The sequence below is a fragment of the Adiantum capillus-veneris genome, chromosome 11, assembly GCF_014529385.1.
Source record: "Adiantum capillus-veneris isolate H3 chromosome 11, ASM1452938v2, whole genome shotgun sequence".
NCBI classification, from domain to species: domain Eukaryota; kingdom Viridiplantae; phylum Streptophyta; class Polypodiopsida; order Polypodiales; family Pteridaceae; genus Adiantum; species Adiantum capillus-veneris.
Window position 1 is genome coordinate 105,806,696 of NC_140941.1, and position 22,444 is coordinate 105,829,139.

At 44.1% G+C, this 22,444-nt stretch overlaps 1 protein-coding gene across 1 annotated transcript in view; it reads left to right on the plus strand.

Moving 5' to 3' along the window:
* The first annotated feature begins 95 nt into the window (after nucleotides 1-95).
* LOC147447783 (uncharacterized) overlaps nucleotides 96-22,444 on the plus strand; it is a 34,049-nt gene continuing 11,700 nt past the window's right edge. Inside the window, exon 1 of the mRNA XM_086524403.1 lies at nucleotides 96-384. Within this exon, the coding sequence (XP_086380529.1) occupies nucleotides 233-384 (152 nt within the window). The 5' untranslated portion in view covers nucleotides 96-232. The remainder of the gene's footprint in view (nucleotides 385-22,444) is intronic.

The following is a 22,444-nucleotide window of genomic DNA, read 5'->3' on the forward strand; positions in this document are numbered from 1 at the left end:
CTCCCCTGCCCTAGTTTACTAATTTTGTCCTTGTTTATCTCTCAAAAATCTGATGGCATTGCGCATCTTCCTCACCGTGGATCCCATGGCCGGGGCTTCATTTAATAACCTAGGAAGGGCGTTCATGCTTTAGCAGGTCCGAAAATGAAAGGGTCTCTCTACCGCCGGCATACTATTCAACTATTCCTTGGAGCACACGTTAAGGTCGTGTGCATGCACGAAGAAGAAGACGATGAAGGTGAAATCCTCGGTGAAGCGGATTTGCCAGTTTTGTCGACTTGTGGTGCGTCGCGGGCGCCTGCATATCATCTGTCCCGCCAATCCCAAGCACAAACAGCGGCAAGGATTCATGCCCCTCTTCTCCTCCTCCAACGCAAGTTGCAGGTGCAAACTTCTATTTTCTTTTCTGCGCGCGTGCGCGCGCACACACACACACAGACGCAGAGAGAGAGAGAGAGAGAGAGAGAGAGAGAGAGAGAGAGAGAGAGAGAGATTTTGCACACACTTGAGCTGTAAATCTTTGCGGGTTGCTTCATTGGGGCCCAGCATTAAGGTTTGCAGATGTTTTTGGAAGCTATTTTTTTGTCGGTGAGATGACAAGCTATCTGAGCTCGACAGAGTTTCAAAAAAATGCTTGCATCCTTTTGCACTGTTTGCAAGTTCAAACAGAGCACGCCTCCTGCTCAATGAGTGATTGAAGGTGTAAATTGCATCCGGGTCTAGAGAAGATACTTTGTAGAAGTGGCATATTTTTGTGCCAATTTTCATGTGCTGACGGGCAGGATTAACTGATTGCTCTTTTGAAACAAGGCGAGACGTGAAGCTTCGCTTCACAGAGGCGTGTAGAGAGAGAGAGAGAGAGAGAGAGAGAGAGAGAGAGAGAGGTGCAGCGGAATGAATGTTTGAACTTTGCTCAGGATGAGTGTTCTGAACTTTGCTCAAGATTCCTTATTGTTCTTATGGAAGGTAGAGCCTTCAATTCTTAATGAGAGAGTGCAATGATCACAAACAAGTGAATGGACATTGTGTGTGCAAGTGTATGAAACTGAGAGATAGAGAGAGAAGAGAATACGACACTAGAGACGTTGTAAAACCCTCCTTCGAAGGCTCCACTCTCTATGGCGAGAGCGGTCTACTTATGATTGCACAAATCTCTACAATGCTTGGACTTGCCGACGATGTCGACGACGATGAGGACGACGACGAGACGGGCTGAATCTGGAAACTCTAAGGGCTGAAATCTGCAAATCTTATCTGTTGAATTCTGACTCTATGTCGGTGACGATGTCGATGGCAACGATGCGACGACGACGCACTGAAAACACAGATGCTGAAACCTGCGTTTTCCGGGCTGAAACTGCAAACTGTAATGGATCCCACCGTGCGGCGAGGAACTGCTGCGGGAAGGTGAGATCTGCGAGGTTTGAGACTTGATCTGCGGTGTCTAAAGGTTGAAAACTGAAAACGCTGGTCCTATGGCTGATTCTGTCGCAAAGATCTACAAAAACGCTGAGGTTGATCTGCAAACAAAAAACACTAGGGCTGAAAACTGACCTTGCGGAGAAATCTGCTAACGCTAGGAATTCTGCTATGTTGCGACGAGAATCTGCTAACGCTAGGACTGATCTGCCGTCTATAGTCGTCGGGAATCTGCAAGTGCAAAAACGTTGGCCGATCTGGTGCAAAAATGCTAGGCCTTCTGTTGAGAGAAAACGCCAGAGTTGTCGCAGGGGTTGGTCTTGCGAGAAGTTGCCTGTTGAGCAAGGTGCTACTGCTGTCTCTTTTGCCAGAAAGTGCTAACTCTGGTTTGCTTATATATTAACTTAGCAAAATTGCTGTATCTACTTTCCAACAAAAGTCACTTAAAAATAATAAGTGAAAAATGTAAAAAATGGGTTTAATGCACTGCAAAACGATCCTGATGGAATCTGAGTGGAATCTGATAGTCATGCTGTGTGCAACCAGAGGATATGTATCTAAATAAAGTGTCTGGACATGCACGGTCTTCGAACAGACTCACAAAAGTGCCAGATCACTTCCTATTCTAGACTGACTTGACTGAACTGAACCTTGATCACGCTTTAGCTTTTGTCCACGGACACATAGGGTTGGATGTGTCACGTGACATCCCCTCCTTTTCAAAGTGAGGTACTGGTACCGAACTATATGGCGTCGAGGGAGATCGCCAATAGCATCCGGACTCTTGGAAGGGGCTCTTCGCCGGCCCACTCTGATGTGTAGGTCGAGCGGTACTTGAACTTCATAAAGGTCTGCAACGCTTGCTTCTTTGGGCCGCGTCGAAAGCGACACAAAGTCTTCTGTGGCTCTTTTAATGCTTCAACTTCGTCGAGAGTCATGCTTCGTTCTTCTTCAAGAATCTCCATGGCTGAAAATTCCTAAAACCATTTCCAACACAAAACCATAAACATACCTATTCCATGTAAAGTGAGTGGAAAAAATCGTGTCGTGCTAATAGACTCTGCACAGTGCATGCAATGTAGATGAACAAATAAACAGAGTGCTAAATTGTTCACCACATACACGCAAACAATGAGATAGAATCTTTCTCTTATGATCTAGAGCAATCAACTGTAGCAATTCACAATGGAAATGCCCATGCTTGGTGCTCATACTTTCATGTCCTCTTTCTACAACTGTGTCATGCCAAGGAAGAGACATGGAATGTGACTTCCTTGAATGCATACTTTTCAGCTTTTCATGAACGATTCGCATACATTCGTGCTCCTTCATGAGTGAAACGTGCTCAACGTACAATATGTCATGCCTAGGAAAAAGGATCACATAGAGACGCTGTCGTGCTGTGGCACGTATATAGTGGGAATGGGCATTAAACGATTTATCTTGTGACTTTTTGACGCATAAGTATACTTCATATAATGCTCATAAGCATAACTAAAAGCTTTCTACCATACCTTAGTATTACCTTTAAAGTAATATAAACGTACATTACTATTAGAAAGTACTGCAAGAGAAGTATCAATGATTGTGTCTCATTTTGTCTAGGGGAAAAGCATTTGTATATTTCTTCTAATATCTAAGCTATACCCTACCATATATAAATTATTTTTTTCTTTTCACATTTATTTAATAATGTAACCCTTCAATAATGCATACCTTCTTGGATACATACAAGAGGGAATGGCCTACTAGAAGACTTTATGAAAAGGAGGATCCAAAGCTTCTTGGACCATCCCAATTTGAAAATCCCGACCTAAGGGCGTGGAGAAAAGGCCAAAACCAAGTCAAGCTCTTTTAGTAGGCCAATTTTTCCTTTTGAAGCATGCCAATCCGAGTTACAGGTCAAAAGTTATAGGGAAACCAGTGAAAAACCCTCTCACAACTACACTGCAAGAAGAGATGGTAAACAGGTGAATCAAGTGAAAAGAGGTAATCTTGGTCTTTTTCCATAAAATAAGATATTTGGAGGATAAAAGACATAAGCATGTGAATGTGACACCTCAAAGATGCCTTGAAGGACAAGACACACAAGTTAGGACTCCCTGCTATAGCCACACAGAAGATGCCTAGGTGAGGCCCACATACATCATGCACCCACATGGAGCCTCGACGACCAAAAATGTTGAATTTCATGATATTTTGAGTCCTAATATTGCCCATTTTAAGAAATATCCAAAGAACATTTGATTTGGGCTAACTCTTTAGCCTAATCAAGTGATTATGTAAAACATGGCTCCCTCACCTATAAAAAGGGCAACCTTCTCTTCATTGAGGCAAGTTATGAGTGAGTGAGAATAGCTCAATTCCATAGTGACACACTCATCTTAGTGCCACACTTTCTCTTGAAGAAAGGCTGAAGTCTTGCCTCATCTTCTCTCTCCATTAAGGTGGTGGCGATTGCTCTCATGTAAAATATATGTTGCTAGTTTTACTTTCATTCGCATATCTAGTCCAATACTTGTCTCTAACTCTATCTCTATCTCTCATTATCTATCTTTAATACCACCACCACACTTTGATCTATCTCTAATTCTATCTTACTCCTCCTTCGATCTCTCTTGTTGTGTCCTAATTGTTTCATTGGAAGGTATTCAAGCAGCAACCTTGTCAATGTAATGGGTACAACCTTCTTGCGGGAAACAATTATGTACACAAGGTTAGTAACCATATCTTCATCTTACACAAGCATTTCTCTCTCTTAAGGTTCTCATTCTCTTCCACAAACTCTAGAATCTCCTTGCTATAGGTACTTCTCTCCCCGCAGTATCCTTATTGCCTAAGGGCAACAATAGGGCTTGGGAGAGAAACTCTCTTCTTCTTCTCCTTTCACTTCTTTCACACCTTTATCTTTGAACATACTAAGTATATCATTGATGAATAACCATAATCAACATAGAGGTAATTTCTTTCAATTCCATTCAGTGCAATCTATTAGGGTCAACATTTGGATTAGTCGAAAGATTCACTTTCAACAACGCATAGTGTTTCAATTTGGTCCTGAAAGGCTCAATGAAATACTTCTCTCACCAGATCCCATCATACTCTGACTTCTCTTTTGATGTGAATGTGGTTATTTTATTATGAATCAAGAGGATTTGTACTCACAACTAATCCCAATCGCTAGACAAAACATATACATTATAGTAAGCACAAAGCTACAGTTCAAAAGAGCAATCCGCAGCTTATTTGGACAACAAAGATTAAATATCATTAACTCATCCATTAACCCTTTTATCCTACCCATGATACGATATGATCATAATCTCGATGTTTTCATTTTTGTTTTGTTCTGACTATCTTTCATGAGTTCTCTCCATCACGTGTGTGTTTGTAAGGAAAAGTGAGCGGCTTCTTTGGCTACATTTCTTCTTTAGCTTTAGAAGCTATGTTATCTACATCTTAGCTCCTTCTCATAACCCTTGAGCTACATCTTAGCTCCTTCTCATAACCCTTGAGCTTCCTCACAAACTCTCACAGTAAGAGGCCCGGTTGGCAAGACCGCCTACTTCTTGACAACGCTGACTAAAATACAGGAAACGATCACGAATGAAACACTCGATCAATGCGTGTTGATGAATCATTCGAACACATGGTACTTCCTGTGAGGGTTCTTTGAAGCTAGGCTCGAGAGCCAAGATCGATTCTTCCTGAGGGGGTTCTTTGGACCTAGGCTCGAGAGCCAAGATCGGGTCTTCGTGATTGATCGTCTCTGCAATGAGGTTAGCTTCACTAGAGAAAGTATCAACTAACACATCATCCTTGTGAACAATCACATCATCTTCATGCAACTCATCATGCTTGTGAGAAATCACATCTTGATCATGCAAATCATCATGCTCGTGAGAAATCACATTTTGATCATGCAAATCATCATGTTCATCATTAACATCGAAATCATCATGCTTATCATTGTCATTCAAATTGTAAGAGACTTGGATACTCCAAGTTAAGAATCAACCGCGACAACACCAAATAACCACTTCAAAACAAGTCATAGATCACAATAGATTTGCACTGGCCCGACAGAGTTCCGTGCCTAGAGATATTGGCCCCAAAGACTGACGCCGCTTTCGGTATTTCTTTTTATATTAATCAGTTCAAAGTACAAGAGAGTGGGTTGGGATTCACTCTTAGACTCTGTGTCCAGATGCCCTGAGAAGTAAGGCCCTCACCACTAATTTAAAGGTTACAAGGGATGCCCAAAAGCAGAGCCCCAAAAGCTTCAAATCAAAAGCAATTGCTCTCTCTCTCTCTCTCTCTCTCTCTCACAGAGAGTCAAAACTTGAAAGCAAAAGCATTCTCTCTCTCTTTCTCATTGCGTAGAGCAAAAGCAAAATTTGCGTCGCTCATCATTAAAATTTTTTTTTTCCGCCTCCGCGATTTTCGAAAATTAGGGTTTGCAGGAATTTTAGGGTTTCTGGCAGAAATCAGGGTTTTTGCTGTCCGCCACGTTATCACTTTGTGACATACCCCCCTCTTGAAAGCATTGTAATTGACTGCGATTACGCTTGCAAAACCAACAAAAGCCATCAACCGTCTTAGCAGACACTGACTGTTAGTACCTACGTACTAGGAACACACATCTAGCACATGTACAAAATCGACAATCACATCACAGGACATCACTAGACATCCAACATTCATTCGGATCTTAGACCATGATTTATCGGCAATGTAGCTAGCAATCACATCTAGGTCCAATTGGGACCTCATCGATGTCCGATTGACTAACCCCTATTGCAACCATGTCTATTCAAGATCAATAGACCAAAATGCTGCAGTCATTTCGGCTATCAGTTCGTGCACTCAAAAGAAGTCAAGAACAAATCAGTATCATTATCAAGAATTCCATTTCATAAAGTCATAAAGCAGAATACTGTCAGCTCTCAGTATCCCTGAAGCTCAAAGAGACATCAGTGACTTTAGTATCAAAATCGAGGCATCTGTTGACAAAGGAGCGGAGTGACTCCCCTCTTGTGCATCCCACTGCACCAGATCTCCGGCCAAGCTGAATGCTGGGTTCCGTTTGGAGTAGACTATGCTAAACCAAAACATCGAGGTAAAGTTTCACAATCCGAGGAGTATCTGCTAGGTCCTCCTCCTCCATCCACTTCGCATCAAATGCAGGAAAGTTCTTGAACTTAACCAAGAACCCGCCTTCGGACTTTACCTTTCTTCGTATCGTTATGTGCCATAATCTGTTCAGGAACAAGGATCTCCTTGTAACAGACTTGGACACTCTAAGTCAAGAATCAACCGCGACAGCACCAAATAACCACTTCAAAACAAGTCACAGATCACAATAGATGTACACTGGCCCGGCGGAGTTCCGTGCCTAGAGATATTGGCCCCAAAGACTGGCGCCCCTTTCGGTATTTCTTTTTATATTAATCAAATCAAAGGCCTTCGCGATTTTCGGAAATTAGGGTTTTTGGGTTTGCAGGAATTTTAGGGTCTTTGCTATCCGTAGCCACGTGATCACTTTGTGACATACCCCCCTCTTGAAAGCATTGTAATCGACCACGATTACGCGTGCAAAACCGACAAAAGCCATAAACCGTCTTAGCAGACACTGACTGTTAGTACCTACGGACTAGGAACACACATCTAGCACATGTACAAAATCGACAGTCACATCACACAACATCACAGGACATCACCAGACATCAGAGGACATCACATGACATTCAACATTCATTCGGATCTTAGACCATGATTTATCGGCAATGTAGCTAGCAATCACATCTAGGTCCAATCGGGACCTCATCGATGTCCGATTGACTAACCCCTATTGCAACCATGTCTATTCGAGATCAATCAGACCAAAATGCTGCAGTCATTTCGTCTATCAGTTTCTGCACTCACAAGAAGTCAAGAACAAATCAGTATCATTATCAGGAAGTCCATTTCATAAAGTCATCCAGCAGAATACTGTCAGCTCTCAGTATCCCTGAAGCTCAAAGAGACATCAGTGACTTTAGTATCAAAATCGAGGCATCTGTTGACAAAGGAGCGGAGTGACTCCCCTCTTGTGCATCCCACTGCACCAGATCTCCGGCCAAGCTGAATTCTGGGTTCCGTTTGGAGTAGACTATGCTAAACCAAAACATCGAGGTAAAGTTTCACAATCCGAGGAGTATCTGCTAGGTCCTCCTCCTCCATCCACTTCGCATCAAATGCAGGAAAGTTCTTGAACTTAACCAAGAACCCGCCTTCGGACTTTACCTTTCTTCGTATCGTTATGTGCCAAAATCTGTTCAGGAACAAGGATCCCCTCGTTTTCTTCCACTTCGGGTTGCTCATCAGGCTCCCCATCATCAGGCACATCACCCTTAACAGGTTTCAAGAGACTCACATGCAATGCATTGTGAATCCTCCAAGTATCTGGCAGTTTCAATCGGAAGGAGACATCATTTATCTTTTCAGTGATCTGGAAAGGTCCGTAGTATCGCATACTAAGCTTTGGAAAAAGCCTCTCCTTTCCCTTTTTCTTTCGTAGGCGTGCCTTCTCAAAACGTAAGAGCACCCAATCATCCTCCTTCAATTCAAGTCGCGACGATGGCGATCCGCTGTCTTTTTCTGTCGTTCTTGAGACTCCTGCAAAGTCTCGCGAACCTTGACAAAAGCCGTATCCAAATCTTGCGAATATTCATCCGCTTCAAATATCTAATCTTCGTGCTTAGGAAGGGTGGAATCTTCGCAGCACCTTCAACAATCTCAAATGGCGCCTTCCCCGTCGACGAGTGTATCGTGTTATTGTAGGCAAATTCCACCAAAGGTAAGTTTTTTTCCCATTGAGTCTTTTGATCCGAGATACAAGACTTCAATAAATCTAAAACCACTGAGTTGGCAATCTCAGATTGCCCGTCAGTCTGCAAGTGGAACGATGACGAGAATTGCAATCTCGTGCCAATGTTCTCCCAAATTGCCTTCCAAAACAAACTCATAAATCTGGGGTCTCTGTCGGAGACAATCGTCTCAGACGTGCCATGTAATCAGAAAATCATCGTGATCACTCTGTGTAATCGGGAGATCAAAAATGAAATCCATTTCAATACTTTCCCAGGGCCGGGTGGGTATGGGTAAAGGGTGTAACAATCCCTGTGCCTTATGCCTGTCAAACGTGACCTTCTGGCATACTGCGCACAACTCTTCCACATCCTTTTGGAGTCTCGGCCAAAAGAAGTATCTCTCTACCCCCTTCATGGTGGTAGCAATGCCGCGGTGACCCATAAAAGGTGGACAGTGGCATTCAGTTATAACCTTTTCCCTCAACGGCTGTGTAACGCATAACATAGTCTTTCTCATCAAGTAGCCTTCCCGAAGGGAGTATCGAGCTACTGTCTCCCCATCCCGTATCCATGTGAAAAATATCTGCAAAATCTGTATCTGTGGCATACCGATCGACCATATCCACGAAGCTCCTATGATGAATCGTGGAAATAGCTGGAACCAACGGTTTCCGAGACAAAGCATCTGCCACCACATTCTTCTGTCCCTATACATGGACAATCTGGAAGTGGAACTGTGACAAGATGTTCGCTCACCGCATCTGCTTTTCCGAAAGCTGCTTCTGTGACAAGAAGTAGCGCAAACTCTGATGGTCTGTAAAGACAGTAAAATCCGCTCCGAGTAGGTAATGCCGCCACTGAGTAAGAGCATGGATAACCGCCAAAAGCTCTTTCTCATAAATCTGTGCTCTCATCTCCGGCCTAGAGAACAAACGGCTCTCGTAAGCTATGACATGGCCTTCTTGCATCAAGACCGCACCCAGACTACGACCACAAGCATCACAATATACTTCGAATGACTTCTGCAAGTCCGACAAAGTCAAAATAGGTCCCGTAGTCAATTTCTCTTTCAATGTCTGAAAGGCAGTCACCTCTGTGGGTCCCCACGAGAAAGGTACTCCTTTCTGTGTCAAGATATGCAAAGGGGAAGCAACCTCTGCAAACTTCCGTATGAACCGCCTGTAGTACAAACACTGTCCCAAGAAGCTTCCAACTTCATGAACATTCCTCAAGTCGGGCCAATCACGGATAGTCTCTAATCTTGGCCGGTTCCATTTGCACTCCTGTTCTGCTGACACAATGTGTCCCAAAAAGTGTATCTCTGGTAGGAAAAATTCACTTTTCATTGCTTTAATCACTAACGTGTGATAACGTAATGCCTGAAAGACTTGAAGCAGATGATCTCTGTGTTCTGCCTCATTCTTGGAGAAAACAATGATGTCGTCAAAGAAAGTGCCAACAAATAGCCTGTACTCTCAAAAAATCCTGTCCATCATCCGGTTAAATGTCGCAGGAGCATTGGTTAAGCCAAAAGGCATCACCAAAAACTCAAATAACCCAAAAGTCGTCCACAAAGCTGTCTTGTAGACATCTCCTGGCGCTATCCTGATCTGATGATATCCACTCTTCAAGTCAATCTTGCTAAAGCACGAGGATCCCTGTAACCTGTCGAGTATATCATCGATGCTAGGAATCGGAAATCTGTTCTTGATCGTGATTTCGTTGAGATTGCAATAATCGATGCACATTCTCCAAGATCCGTCTTTCTTCAAAACCAACAACACTAGAGAGCAATACGGTGAAGTACTAGGCTGGACAAGACCCTTTTCCAAGAGGTCTTTCACTGGGTTCATAATATTTTCATTCTGTACTCGGCTCACACGGTAAGGTGGCCGATTCGGTGGCGTGCTTCTAGGTATCAGATCAATGGTTTGATCTTCAGGCCCTCTGAAAAGCAATCGGCATGAGTGTGGAGAAAAATCTTGGCATTCTTTTGATAAGGTCAAAACATATTCAACTTTTATTGATCGTTCAGTTCTCTCTTAAAAGAATGAGTAAGAAACTGAAGTTCATCAAGTACAATGTCACCAGCCAGTGGCAATTCCATTTTTGTTTATTTTCTCTTTCTTTGGGGAATTTCGTTTGTTTTACCTTTTGGAAACACCCCTCTGGAAATCTAACTGCCCTGCATTGCATAGCCAGTGTGGAACTGTTCAGAGAGAGTCTAGGCGTGAGGGCTAAAGAGCACTAAGGTTGGACAAGGACTATGGTTAGCCAAAGTGGGGTCATTAGCCAGCCAAAGCGGAATCTTTGCTACATAGGCTACATTTCAGTTCTGGGTGTGGCTGCAGTGTACAAAGAGGGTCATATGACCTAGAAGAATGTAATGGCAGAAACTCCTAAATTTTAGGGACTACTATTTTTGGACGGCAAAATGTCTTCGCGTCATTATGTGCAGTTTGACATGGGGATCATTTGGTTACTTTGTGGCCAAGTCAACAGAGGCTGCAGGTGAGATATTTTTAGACTCGAGGGTCTAGAGCGAGAAAATGCACAAATGAGTGACACTTGGCACTCTGAGGTCGGTTTACTACTTGAAGAGAAGGCAAAAACGTGATTTTCAGTTGTGAGCTCGTTTTTGAGTGCTGTCACAAGTGGGAGAGCTTCAATGGAGTGCTTGCTTACCCTCTATGTACAGTGCGGTGCAGGATGTCATGACCAACATACCTCTCACTGCTCTCTCTCTCCCCTATTCTTTATGGTTATGCCCCTCTAGTGGGCTCATCAGATTGACCATGTACAGTTGTGTGGGTTCATGCGCGATTGCCGAGGCAAGAGTCTCTTGCACAGGTACTGGATTAGCTAGCGGCTAATCCCCCGCAGATACAGGTGATTCGAAGAGGTTTCACGTGCGAAATCTCGTCCGATTCAAAGGGCAACTAGCCCTACAGGTGCGGGAGCTCGAGGACTTGCTACGGATGGGACCGGCACGCGAAACGGAGCCCGAAACAGTGAATTACAGCCTGCTGTGTATTTTTGCAGGTTTAGGGTTTTGGCCCTAAACGGACCCTCATACCCCCAGGAGGTTCGGGGACGCAAGGGGACCGCTGCACAGGTGATTTGGCGCATTTTCGGGGCAGAAAATAGAGAATTCAGCGTGCTGCAGAGTCTCGCCAGGTTTTGCAAAGTGTTCGTATGCGTCGGGAAAGTCATCCAATGCGTGGGAATACTGACTGTGAAGGGTTCTAGTACAGTTATGTTGCCGAAATCGGGCCAGAATAGTTGAAATTCAGCCAAGGTTGTGCGGGGCAGCTTGTAGGGAACCACAGCTTTTATTCCCTCTTTTAAAGAATAAAGAAATACCGAAAGGGGTGCCTATTTAGGGGCCAATCTGGTGTCTGACTCGCATACAGATGCATTCTAGCATCTATATCCCATTCCCCTTTCTTGTGTCATTATAGCACAGGTAGAATAGACGACTAATAATGGGTGAAAGCTAAATCAAGGTTTGAAGTAAAGTCTACCGTCCTTTTTGAAGTTAACAGGCCGGTTACATACAATCTCTAAGCCCTTCATTTATCAAAGTCGCTTTCTCGGCCCGGTAGTCAACCACGCCGTAGTTCTTGTGGTACCAAGGGATCCTAAGTAGAACGTCACTCGCGTGCCCTGAACACCCCTGTCATTGCAAACGAAGTTTGCAATGCTCGGTGTAATGGCAACATCCCATCCGGGTGCCAGTCGAACTACCTCCGTCTGTGGTGTGAGTCTGTCGGACGTAATTCCAAATCGAGCCGCCAATTCCAAGTGAAAAGAATTTGGCCCTTGCTCCTTTAAAAGAGCTTCCCGATCCTTCACTTTGCCCCCAAAAGCGGCAAAGTTTGTACCTTCATTCATTTGATTCGGTGCAAGTCCCACGCCATGTGGTACCAGTTCTGCTTTTCTATCTGCCTTTTCTGCCACGTTCCTCAGCTGCTCTCGAACTCTCAGGCCTGTCATCGTCTTTATCATTTTGTTCTTTCTGTGCCTTTTTAGGACACTTCGCGGAGATATGTCCATGTTCCCCGCATCCAAAGCACTTCTCCTCTTTGATGAAGCGAGCTCTCTCCTCAAGAGTAAGCTAGGGTCGTGCATCCTTTTTCTCTGGGTTGCTCTTATTTCTTTCTACTTTCATTCCCAGAAGTCTGTTCGGCTCGTTGTGTCATGGCCTTATCTGTGGGGTAGATCAAACTGCCAGAGTGAATGGCAAAGCCCCGCTTCGCATGACTGATCAACTCCTAAATAGAAGCTAACTTCTATTCCAAGCAGTGATCTTGGATCTCTGTAGGTAGACCCAAGGTAAACCGCTCTATCTGTTCTTTGAACGAGATCTTCTTGAATGAAGAGGCGGGTAGAAAAGAGCTTCAGAATCTTTCACAGTAAGCATTGATTGTATCTTTCTTGGTCATTCGAAGATGGTTCCAAGCAGCTCGTATATCTCGTTCATATTCTTGCGTCAACCAAGAAGAAATAAAAAGCTTTTTAAATTTCAGCCATTTAACTGGCGCAGTCTTGTTTAAAAGAAGCGTGGACCACCAAGTACGAGCATTCCCCTTACAGTAAGAGGCAACTCTCCGATTCTTGGAGTGCTCTGAATAGCGTCCTCCTGCGAAAGCGATGTCAAACTGTTGTATAAAAGACAAAGCCTTCGAAGCATGTGAGTATCCTGAAAAAGTATCAAACTTGATCGAGTGGCCACCTTCCTTAAACTCTCGGACTTTCTTGCTTTTATCTTCGAGAAAGTCATACTGGTTAGCTTTGTAAAAATTCTTCTTGTTCGCATAAAAGTTTCCGTTATCGGAATCTGAGCTGTCTGTAGACGAGTCCTCAGTAGACCTGTCAGTCTCTGGGCGAGATATAGCCTTCTTTGCCTTTTTCTTGCCCTTCCGAAAGCTTTGTTTCTTGCTTCTCTTTTTACCTTTTCTGTCTTCTTCGCTCAAATTTGAAGAGCTAGAAGAACTGTCAAAAGAAGAAGAAGAAGAAGAACTGGGTACTCCTTCAAATCGAACACGCTTCTTCTGTTTCTTTGCCTTGTCAAAAGTCGATTGACGACCCAAATATCCCGGCAGTCAGCGCTTTTCTTCTGCTTTTTTGCGGTGCTTTTTGGCTTTCTTTTGCGCGTCAAAAAGCTGAGCAATCCGTGCATCAACCACGTTCTCCAGTTCCTTCTCCGTATATTTCTTGGCGGCAGAAGGTTTCTTGAGAGCGGGTTTCGGGAGTGGTGTTGTGGTTCTTTGCCACTCCATCTGTACCTCTTGCAAAGAGATCTGGTTTATATATTTTACCATTTTCGGGTCCTTGGCAAAATTGAGCATCATCTTTGTTGCATCGCCAATCAATTGACGACGCTCCATCTCTCTTTGCTCCGCATGAGTAGGCCGAGCCGGGCCATATTCTGTCTGAATCTTCGTTTTGATCCCAACCCGCATCTCCAGATGCAGAGGGAGTCGATTGATCATTGCCTAAAGCCATAGGTGCCGCGGAAATTTTTTTTTCGGGGATCGGATTTCCTGTAGAAGAGAAATCGGCCGTGCTCTGATACCACTGTAACAGACTTGGACACTCCAAGTCAAGAATCAACTGCGACAGCACCAAATAACCACTTCAAAACAAGTCACAGATCACAATAGATGTACACTGGCCCGGCGGAGTTCCGTGCCTAGAGATATTGGCCCCAAAGACTGGCACCCCTTTCGGTATTTCGTTTTATATTAATCAAATCAAAGTACAAGAGAGTGGCTAGGGTTTCACTCTCAGACTCTGCGTCCAGATGCTCTGAGAAGTGAGGCCCTCACCACTAATTTAAAGGTTACAAGGGATGCTCAAAAGCAGAGCCCCAAAAGCTTCAAATCAAAAGCAATTGCTCTCTCTCTCTCTCTCTCACAGAGAGTCAAAACTTGAAAGCAAAAGCATTCTCTCTGTCTTTCTCATATTGTAGAGAAAAAGCAAAATTTGCGTCGCTCATTATTTTCATTTTTTTAAAAAAATTTAATTTAATTTTTTTAATAGCCTCCGCGATTTCCGGAAATTAGGGTTTTTGGCAAAAATTAGGGTTTGCAAGAATTTTAGGGTTTTGGCAGAAATTAGGGTTTCTGCTGTCCGTAGCCACGTAGCCACGTGATCACTTTGTGACACTCCTCGTTTTCTTCCACTGCGGGTTGCTCATCAGGCTCCCCATCATCAGACACATCACCCTTAACAGGTTTCAAGAGACTCACATGCAATGCATTGTGAATCCTTCAAGTATCTGGCAGTTTCAATCGGAACTTGGAAGGAGACATCATTTATCTTTTCAATAATCTGGAAAGGTCCGTAGTATCGCATACTAAGCTTTGGAAAAAGCCTCTCCTTTCCCTTTTTCTTTCTTAGGCGTGCCTTCTCAAAACGTAAGAGCACCCAATCATCCTCCTTCAGTTTGAAGTCGCGACGATGGCGATCCGCTGCCTTTTTCTCTCGTTCTTGAGACTTCTGCAAAGTCTCGTGAACCTTGGCAAAATCCGTATTCAAATCTCGCGAATATTCATCCGCTTCAATATCTAATCTTTCGTGCTCGAGAAGGATGGAACCTTCGCAACACTTTCAACAATCTCAAATGGCGTCTTTCTCGTCGAAGAGTGTATCTTGTTATTGTAGGCAAATTCCACCAAAGGTAAGTTCTTTTCCCATTGAGTCTTCTGATCCGAGATACAAGACTTAAATAAATCTAAAACCACTGAATTGGCAATCTCAGATTGCCCGTCAGTTTGCAAGTGGAACGATGACGAGAACTGCAAGCGCATGCCAATATTCTCCCAAATTGCCTTCCAAAACAAACTCATAAATCTGGGGTCTCTGTCTGAGAGAATCGTCTCAGACGTGCCATGTAATCGGAAAATCATCGTGATCATTCTGTGTTCTCGGGAGATCAAAAATGAAATCCATTTCAATATTTTCCCAGGGGCGGGTGGGTATGGGTAAAGGCTGTAACAATTCCTGTGCCTTATGCCTGTCAAACTTGACCTTCTGTCATACTGCGCACAAACTCTTCCACATCCTTTTTGAGTCTCGACCAAAAGAAGTATCTCTCTACCCCTTCATGGTGGTAGCAATGCCGCGGTGACCCGTAAAAGGTGGACAATGGCATTTAGTCATAACCTTTTCTCGCAACGGCTGTGTAACGCACAACATAGTCTTTCTGATCAAGTAGCCTTCCCGAAGGGAGTATCCAGCTGTCTCCCCATCTCGTATTCGTGTGAAAATATCTGCAAAATCTGTAACTGTGGCATACTGGTCGACCATATCCTCGAAGCTCCTATGATGTAGCCAGAACCAACGGCTTCCGAGACAAAGCATCTGTCACCACATTCTTCTGTCTCTGCACGTGGACAATCTGGAAGTGAAACTGTGACAAGATGTTCGCCCACCGCATCTGCTTTTCCAAAAGCTGCTTCTGTGGCAAAAGGTAGCGCAAACTCTGATGGTCTGTAAAGACAGGAAAATCCGCTCCGAGTAGGTAATGCCGCCACTGAGTAAGAGCATGGATAACCACTAAAAGCTCTTTCTCATAAATCTGTGCTGTCATCTCCGGCCTAGAGAACAATCGGCTCTCGTAAGCAATGACATGGCCTTCTTGCATCAAGACCGCACCCAGACTACGACCATAAGCATCACAAAATACTTCAAATGACTTCTGCAGGCAAAGTCAAATCTGGTCCCGTAGTCAATTTCTCTTTCAAGGTCCGAAAGGCAGTCACCTTTGTGGACCCCCACGAGAAAGGGACTCCTTTCTGTGTCAAGATATGCAAAGGGGAAGCAACCTCTGCAAACTTTCGTATGAACCGCCTGTAGTACGAACACAGTCCCAGGAAGCTTCTAACTTCATGGACATTCTTCAAATCGGGCCAATCACGGATAGTCTCTATCTTGGCCGGGTCCAGTTGCACTCCAGCTAAGACAACGTGTCCCTGCTGAGACAACGTGTCCCAAAAAGTGTATATCTGGTAGGAAAAATTCACTTTTCTTTGCATTAATCACTAACTTGTGATCTCGTAATGCGTGAAAGACTTAAAGTAGATGATCTCTGTGTTCTGCCTCATCCTTGGAGAAAACAATGATATCATGAAAGAAAGTGCCAATGAATAGCCTGTACTCTCGAAAAATCCTATCCATCATCCGGTTAAATGTCGCAAGAGCATTGGGTAAGCCAAAAGGCATCACCAAAAACTCAAATAACCCAAAAGTCGTCCGAAAGGCTGTCTTGTAGACGTCTCCCGGCGCGATTTGGATCTGATGATATCCACTCTTCAAGTCAATCCTGCTAAAGCACGAGGATCCCTGTAACCTGTCGAGTATATCATCGATCCTAGGAATCGGAAATGTGTTCTTGATGGTGATTTCGTTGAGAGCGCCATAATCGATACACATTCTCCAAGATCCGTCTTTTTTCAAATCCAACTACGTGGAGAGCAATACGGTGAAGTACTATGCTGGACAAGACCCTTTTCCAAGAGGTCTTTCACTGGGTTCATAATCTTTTCATTCTGTACTCGGCTCACACGGTAAGGTGGCCGGTTCGGTGGCGTGCTTCCAGGTATCAGATCAATGGTTTGATCTTCAGGCCCTCTGAAAAGCAATCGGCATGAGTGTGGAGAAAAATCTTGGCGTTCTTTTGATCATGTCAAAACATATTCAACCTTTATCCATCGTTCAGTTCTCTCCCAAAAGAATGAGTAAGAATATGAAGTTCATCGAGTACAATCTCTAAGCCCTTCATTTATCAAAGTCGCTTTCTCGGCCCGGTAGTCAACCACCGCATAGTTCTTGTGGTACCAAGGGATCCTGAGTAGAACGTCACTCGTGTGCCCTGAACACCCCTGTCATTTCAAACGAAGTTTGCCAATGCTCGGTGTAATGGAAACATCCCATCCGGGTGCCAGTCGAACTACCTCCGCCTGTGGCGTCAGTCTGTCGGGCGTAATTCCAAATCGAGCCGCCAATTCCAAGTGAAAAGAAGTTGGCCTTGGCTCCTTCAAAAGAGCTTCCTGATTCTGCAAAGTTTGTACTTTCATTCATTAGATTCGGTGCAGGTCCCACGCCATGTGGTACCAGTTGTGCTTTTCTATCTGCCTTTTCTACCACGTTCCTCAGTTGCTCTTGAACTCTCAGGCCTATCATCGTCTTTATCATTCTGTTCTTTCTGTGCCTTTTTAGGGCACTTCGCGGAGATATGTCCATTTCCCTGCATCCAAAGCACTTCCCCTCTCTGATGAAGCGAGCTCTCTCCTCAGGAGTAAGCTTGGGTCGTGCATCCTTTTTCTCTGGGTTGCTCTTTTTCTTTCTACTTTCATTCCCAGAAGTCTGTTCAGCTCGATGTGGGGTAGGTCAGACTGCCAGAGTGAATGGCAAAGCCCCGCTTCGCATGACTCATCAACTCCTGAATAGAAGCTGACTTCTGTTCCAAGCGGTGATCTCGGATCTCTGTAGGTAGACCCAAGGTAAACTGCTCAATCTATTCTTTGAATGAGATCTTCTTGAATGAAGAGGCGGGTAGAAAAGAGCTCCAGAATCTTTCATAGTAAGCATTGATTGTATCTTTCTTGGTCATTCGAAGATGGTTCCAAGCAGCTCGTATATCTCGTTCATATTCTTGCGTCAACCAAGAAGAAATAAAAAGCTTTTTAAATTTCAGCCATTTAACTGGCCCAGTCTTGTTTAAAAGAAGCGTGGACCACCAAGTACGAGCATTCCCCTTAAAGTAAGAGGCAGCTCTCCGATTCTTGGAGTGCTCTGAATAGCGTCCTCCTGCGAAAGCGATGTCAAACTGCTGTATAAAAGAAAGCCTTCGAAGCATGTGAGTATCCTGAAAAAGTATCAAACTTGATCGAGTGGCCACCTTCCTTAAACTCTCGGACTTTCTTGCTTTTATCTTCGAGAAAGTCATATTGGTTAGCTTTGTAAAAATTCTTCTTGTTCGCATAAAAGTTTTCGTCATCGAGGCCAATACTGGTTTGATTGTCAACTTTTTCTTGAGAGTTTTAAAGGCTGCAATCTCTAACGGTCCCCAAGTAAAGGGAACCCCTTTTTGAGTGAGCACATGCAAAGGAGAAGCTATCTCTACAAATTTTCGAATGAACTGCCGATAGGAGCACAAGCCCAGAAAGCTTTGAACTTCATGAACATTCTTCAAATTGGGCCAATCACGAATGGTCTCAATGTCACAAACTGGTGACGTGGCAGAGCCACCCGAACAAACACACGTGCTGACGTGGCATGCAAATGTGTTGACATGGACAGATAGTACGGATTGTCCACAAATTATGCCGACAGATGATGAGGTGGCAGACTGTACGACAACAATATGGATTTCTGCATAATGCGTTGACAGGGTGACATGGTAGCAATACATATTTCCGTAATTTGTGCTACTTGCTTTTTGGAAAGATTTTTGAGTTTAACTGCTTTTGAGTTGGAAGCTTTTGGGGCTCTGCTTTTGGGGCATCCCTTGTAAGAATAAAAGAGCCCTAAGGGCCTCATTTCTCAGGGCATCTGGACGCAGAGTCTGAGAGCGAGGACCCTACGGGAGTTGTGCTTTGCTCAAAGATTATTATAAAAGGAATACCGAAAGGGCGTCAGTCTTTGGGGCCAATCTCTCTGGGCATGGAACTACACCGGGCCGTGTCGACCAAATTGAACCGTGATTCTAAAGTTGTGAAGTATTTAAAGTGATTCTCTCTTGTGTCGCAACAGAATCTAGACTAGGGGTGTCCAAGTTTGTTACACTCAACTTTGACCGAGTCCATCTTTACACCTTCTGCTGAGACGATGTGTCCCAAAAAGTGTCTCTCTCGCAAGAAAAACTCGCACTTTTTAGCATTTACAACGAGTTTATGTTGCCGTGCGCTTGGAAACTTGTAACCGATGGTGTCTGTGCTCTATCTCACTCTTGGAGAAGACGATGTCGTCATCAAAGAAAATGCCCACAAATGATCGGTACTCTCTGAAAATCCTATCTATCATACGGTTGAATGTAGCCGGAACATCCGTAAGGCCAAATGGCATCACCAAATATTCATACAAAACGAAATTAGTCCTGAAAACTGTCTTGTAGACATCTCCAAGAGCAATTCGGACAATGATGATATCCACTCTTCAGATCGATTATGCTAAAGCAAGTAAACCCTTGAAGTTTGTCGAGTATATCATCGATTCTTGGGATAGGGAATCTGTTCTTGATGGTGATTTTATTGAGAGCTCTATAATCAATGCACATTCTCCAAGATCCATCTTTCTTCAAAACCAACAGCACTGGCGACAATAAGGTAGTGTGTTGGGCTGAGTGAGACAAAGCTCTTTCATAGTTTTCCTCTTTCTTTTCTGAAATCCTTTGAGGATCTTGCATCAGGTTCCCTTAGTGCTTCAGAACACTCGGATGCACTACCATCTGATTCTCGAACTGCTCCGGAACCCGATGATGATCTGTTAACTGGCTTCTTCGATTTGTTCTCTTAATTGGAAGACTCTTGCGCTAATGAGATGGATACTGTCTTGTCCATGAGCCGGCATGCATCCCCAATCCTTGCTTAACATGTCCCATAATTCTTCGAATGGAGCAAGAACCGCTCTATTCTGGTCTCTCAAATAATCTTTTGAAACAAAGACACTGGCAAATAAGTATCCCCAACACCTCTAGCAGTAGTCATCCAATGTATCTTTCTCAGTCATTTTCAAGTGATGCCAATCCGTGATGACATCTCTTTCATATTCATTTGATATCCGAGTTGACGTGAAAATTTTCTTACACAGGTGCTTCTCTACGTAACAACAGATTAGACCACCATGTCTGTGCAATTCCTTGCAAGTAAGATGCCGCCCTTCGCATCTTGGAGTGTTTCGTGAACCATCCTCCAGAGAAGGTGAGGTCAAACTGCTGTACAAATTGAAGGTCTCGGCGAAACTCGATAGGGTGGCCGGTTCGGTGGTGTGCTGCCTGGAATCAAATCAATCGTATGATCTTTCAGACGTACAGGAGGTAACTCTCTTGGTAAGCCTTGAAGGAAACAATGAGCTTGAGCTTGCAAAAATTCTTGTCGTTCCTTTTCGAGGTCAGACATATTTGACCTTTGATCATCGTTCAATTCTTTCAAGAAGATGAAAGACTTGATTTCATCAAGTGGGAGGGACTCGCCTCTTAGCTTACATCAAGTACAATCTCTTTTCCCTTCTCATTCTTCAAGATGACCTTCCTTGCCCTATAATCGATCACGGCATTGTTCTTGTGGAACCAAGGGACGTCCTAGGAGGACGTCACACCCTTCCAAAGGCATGATGTAAAAGTCCTTGTGCCCTAAATACCCTTGAGAATGCAAACGTAGTTTGCAAATGACAGGTGTAATGGCACATCCCGTCCGGGTGCGGCTAGAACAGCCTTGGCCTGTGGCCCCATTTCTTCGGGCGTAATTCCAAGTCGAGCTGCCAATTCAGTTGAAATAAAGTTGGCCTTGGCTCCTCCATCAAAGAAAATAAGGGCTTCTTGGTCTCGCACTTTGCCCCATGCCCTGCAAAGTTCAGTACTTTCATCCATCTGATCAGGATCGGTCCCCACACAGTCTGGTACGAGCTCTGCTTTCGTCTTTCCGTTTCTTCCACGCTCTTCAACTGCTATAGAAGTCTCTGGCTTTGTCTTTTGGTCCAGAGCTCTATCCGGCTCTTTCTGCGAGTGTAGCTTCCGCTTTTCTACACTCATCTGTCCTTTCAGCTTTCCTCCCGACCCGAGAGGAGAATCAATGGCCTCTCGTTATCAAGAGTGAATCTTATGAGTCGGATAATTGTTTAGGTGTGTCTCAAATCTCGGGCATCTGAAGTACTTCATCAATCATTTCACACGCGTGTCAACTTGCAGTTGACGTTTGGACTCCAATTTGGCAATGCCCAATTCTCTTCAATTCCCGGGCTGGATTTCAACTTCTTTGCCTCGCCACCGAGAGGTCAATAGTCCCCACGCAAAATCTTTATTTTTTAAGTCTTATTGTCCTTTGGGTCCCATCGGGCGGGACCCCATAAGTTGGGATATTCAATTTCCCGGGTGAACATGCCACGTCATCGTTTTGTGACATCCTCTCAGGTCAGGAAGAAAGCTGAAAGGACAAACGAGTGTAGAAAAGTGGAAACTGTACTCGCAGAGCTGGACAGAGCTCTTGACAAGAAGAGGAACCAGATAATGAAAGGTTTGAAGCACTCTCAAAAGAAGAGAAAATCGGTGGATTTCCCTGATTATTTGGGCTGGAAGTCGAGTTTCAAGGTGGCAAGCAGATCCAAGAAGCATGCTCGTTTCTAGGATGACTCAGATTTTTCTTTTGAACGAGAGAGTTCCGACAGTTTGTCATCTTATAGCTCTAGTGAGGATCAGGAAAGGTGGAAGAAACAGAGAAAAAGCAAGAAAAGTAGATTTTTGAAAAAGCCTAGAAGGCATGGAAGGACATCTAGCAGTTCAAAGGAGGAGAGCTCGTCCTCTTTGACTATGAGCAGATTAGTAAGAAGATCAAGGAGTTCAAGGAAGGGGGTTAGGCCATCAGGTTTGAGATGTTTTCAGGCTACTAGGACATCCATCGAGCCCTTGAGTTTATACAGTAATTTGACGTCGCCTTCTTTGGAGGTTGGTTCATGGAACACTCCAAGGTGCAAAGGGCTGCATATTACTTGAAAGGAACTGTACAGACGTGATGGTCTACTCGATTGTTACGTAGAGAAGCACTTGCCGCGTGGGTAAAATTCAAGAAAATTTTCACGTCAACTTGGATATCAGACGAATATGAAAGAGATGTCATCATGGCTTGGCATCACTGTAGAATGACTAAGAAAGATGCATTGGATGACTTGGATGACTCTTGCCAGAGGTTTTGGGATACTTATTTGCCAATGTCTTCGTTTCGAAAATTACTTTGAGGGACAAGATTGAGCGGTTTTGTTGTGGTTTGCCGAAAGAGATTCGAGAGTATTGTTTAAACCAGAAGTCACACTCTTTCCAGAGACTTGTGGAACATGCTAAGCAAGGATTTGGAATGCATGCCGGCTCATTGACTTATCCTATGGACAGGATAGTATCCACCTCACCAGGGCAAGAGTCTTCTAGTGAAGAGAATGAATGAGAGGAACTAGATGAA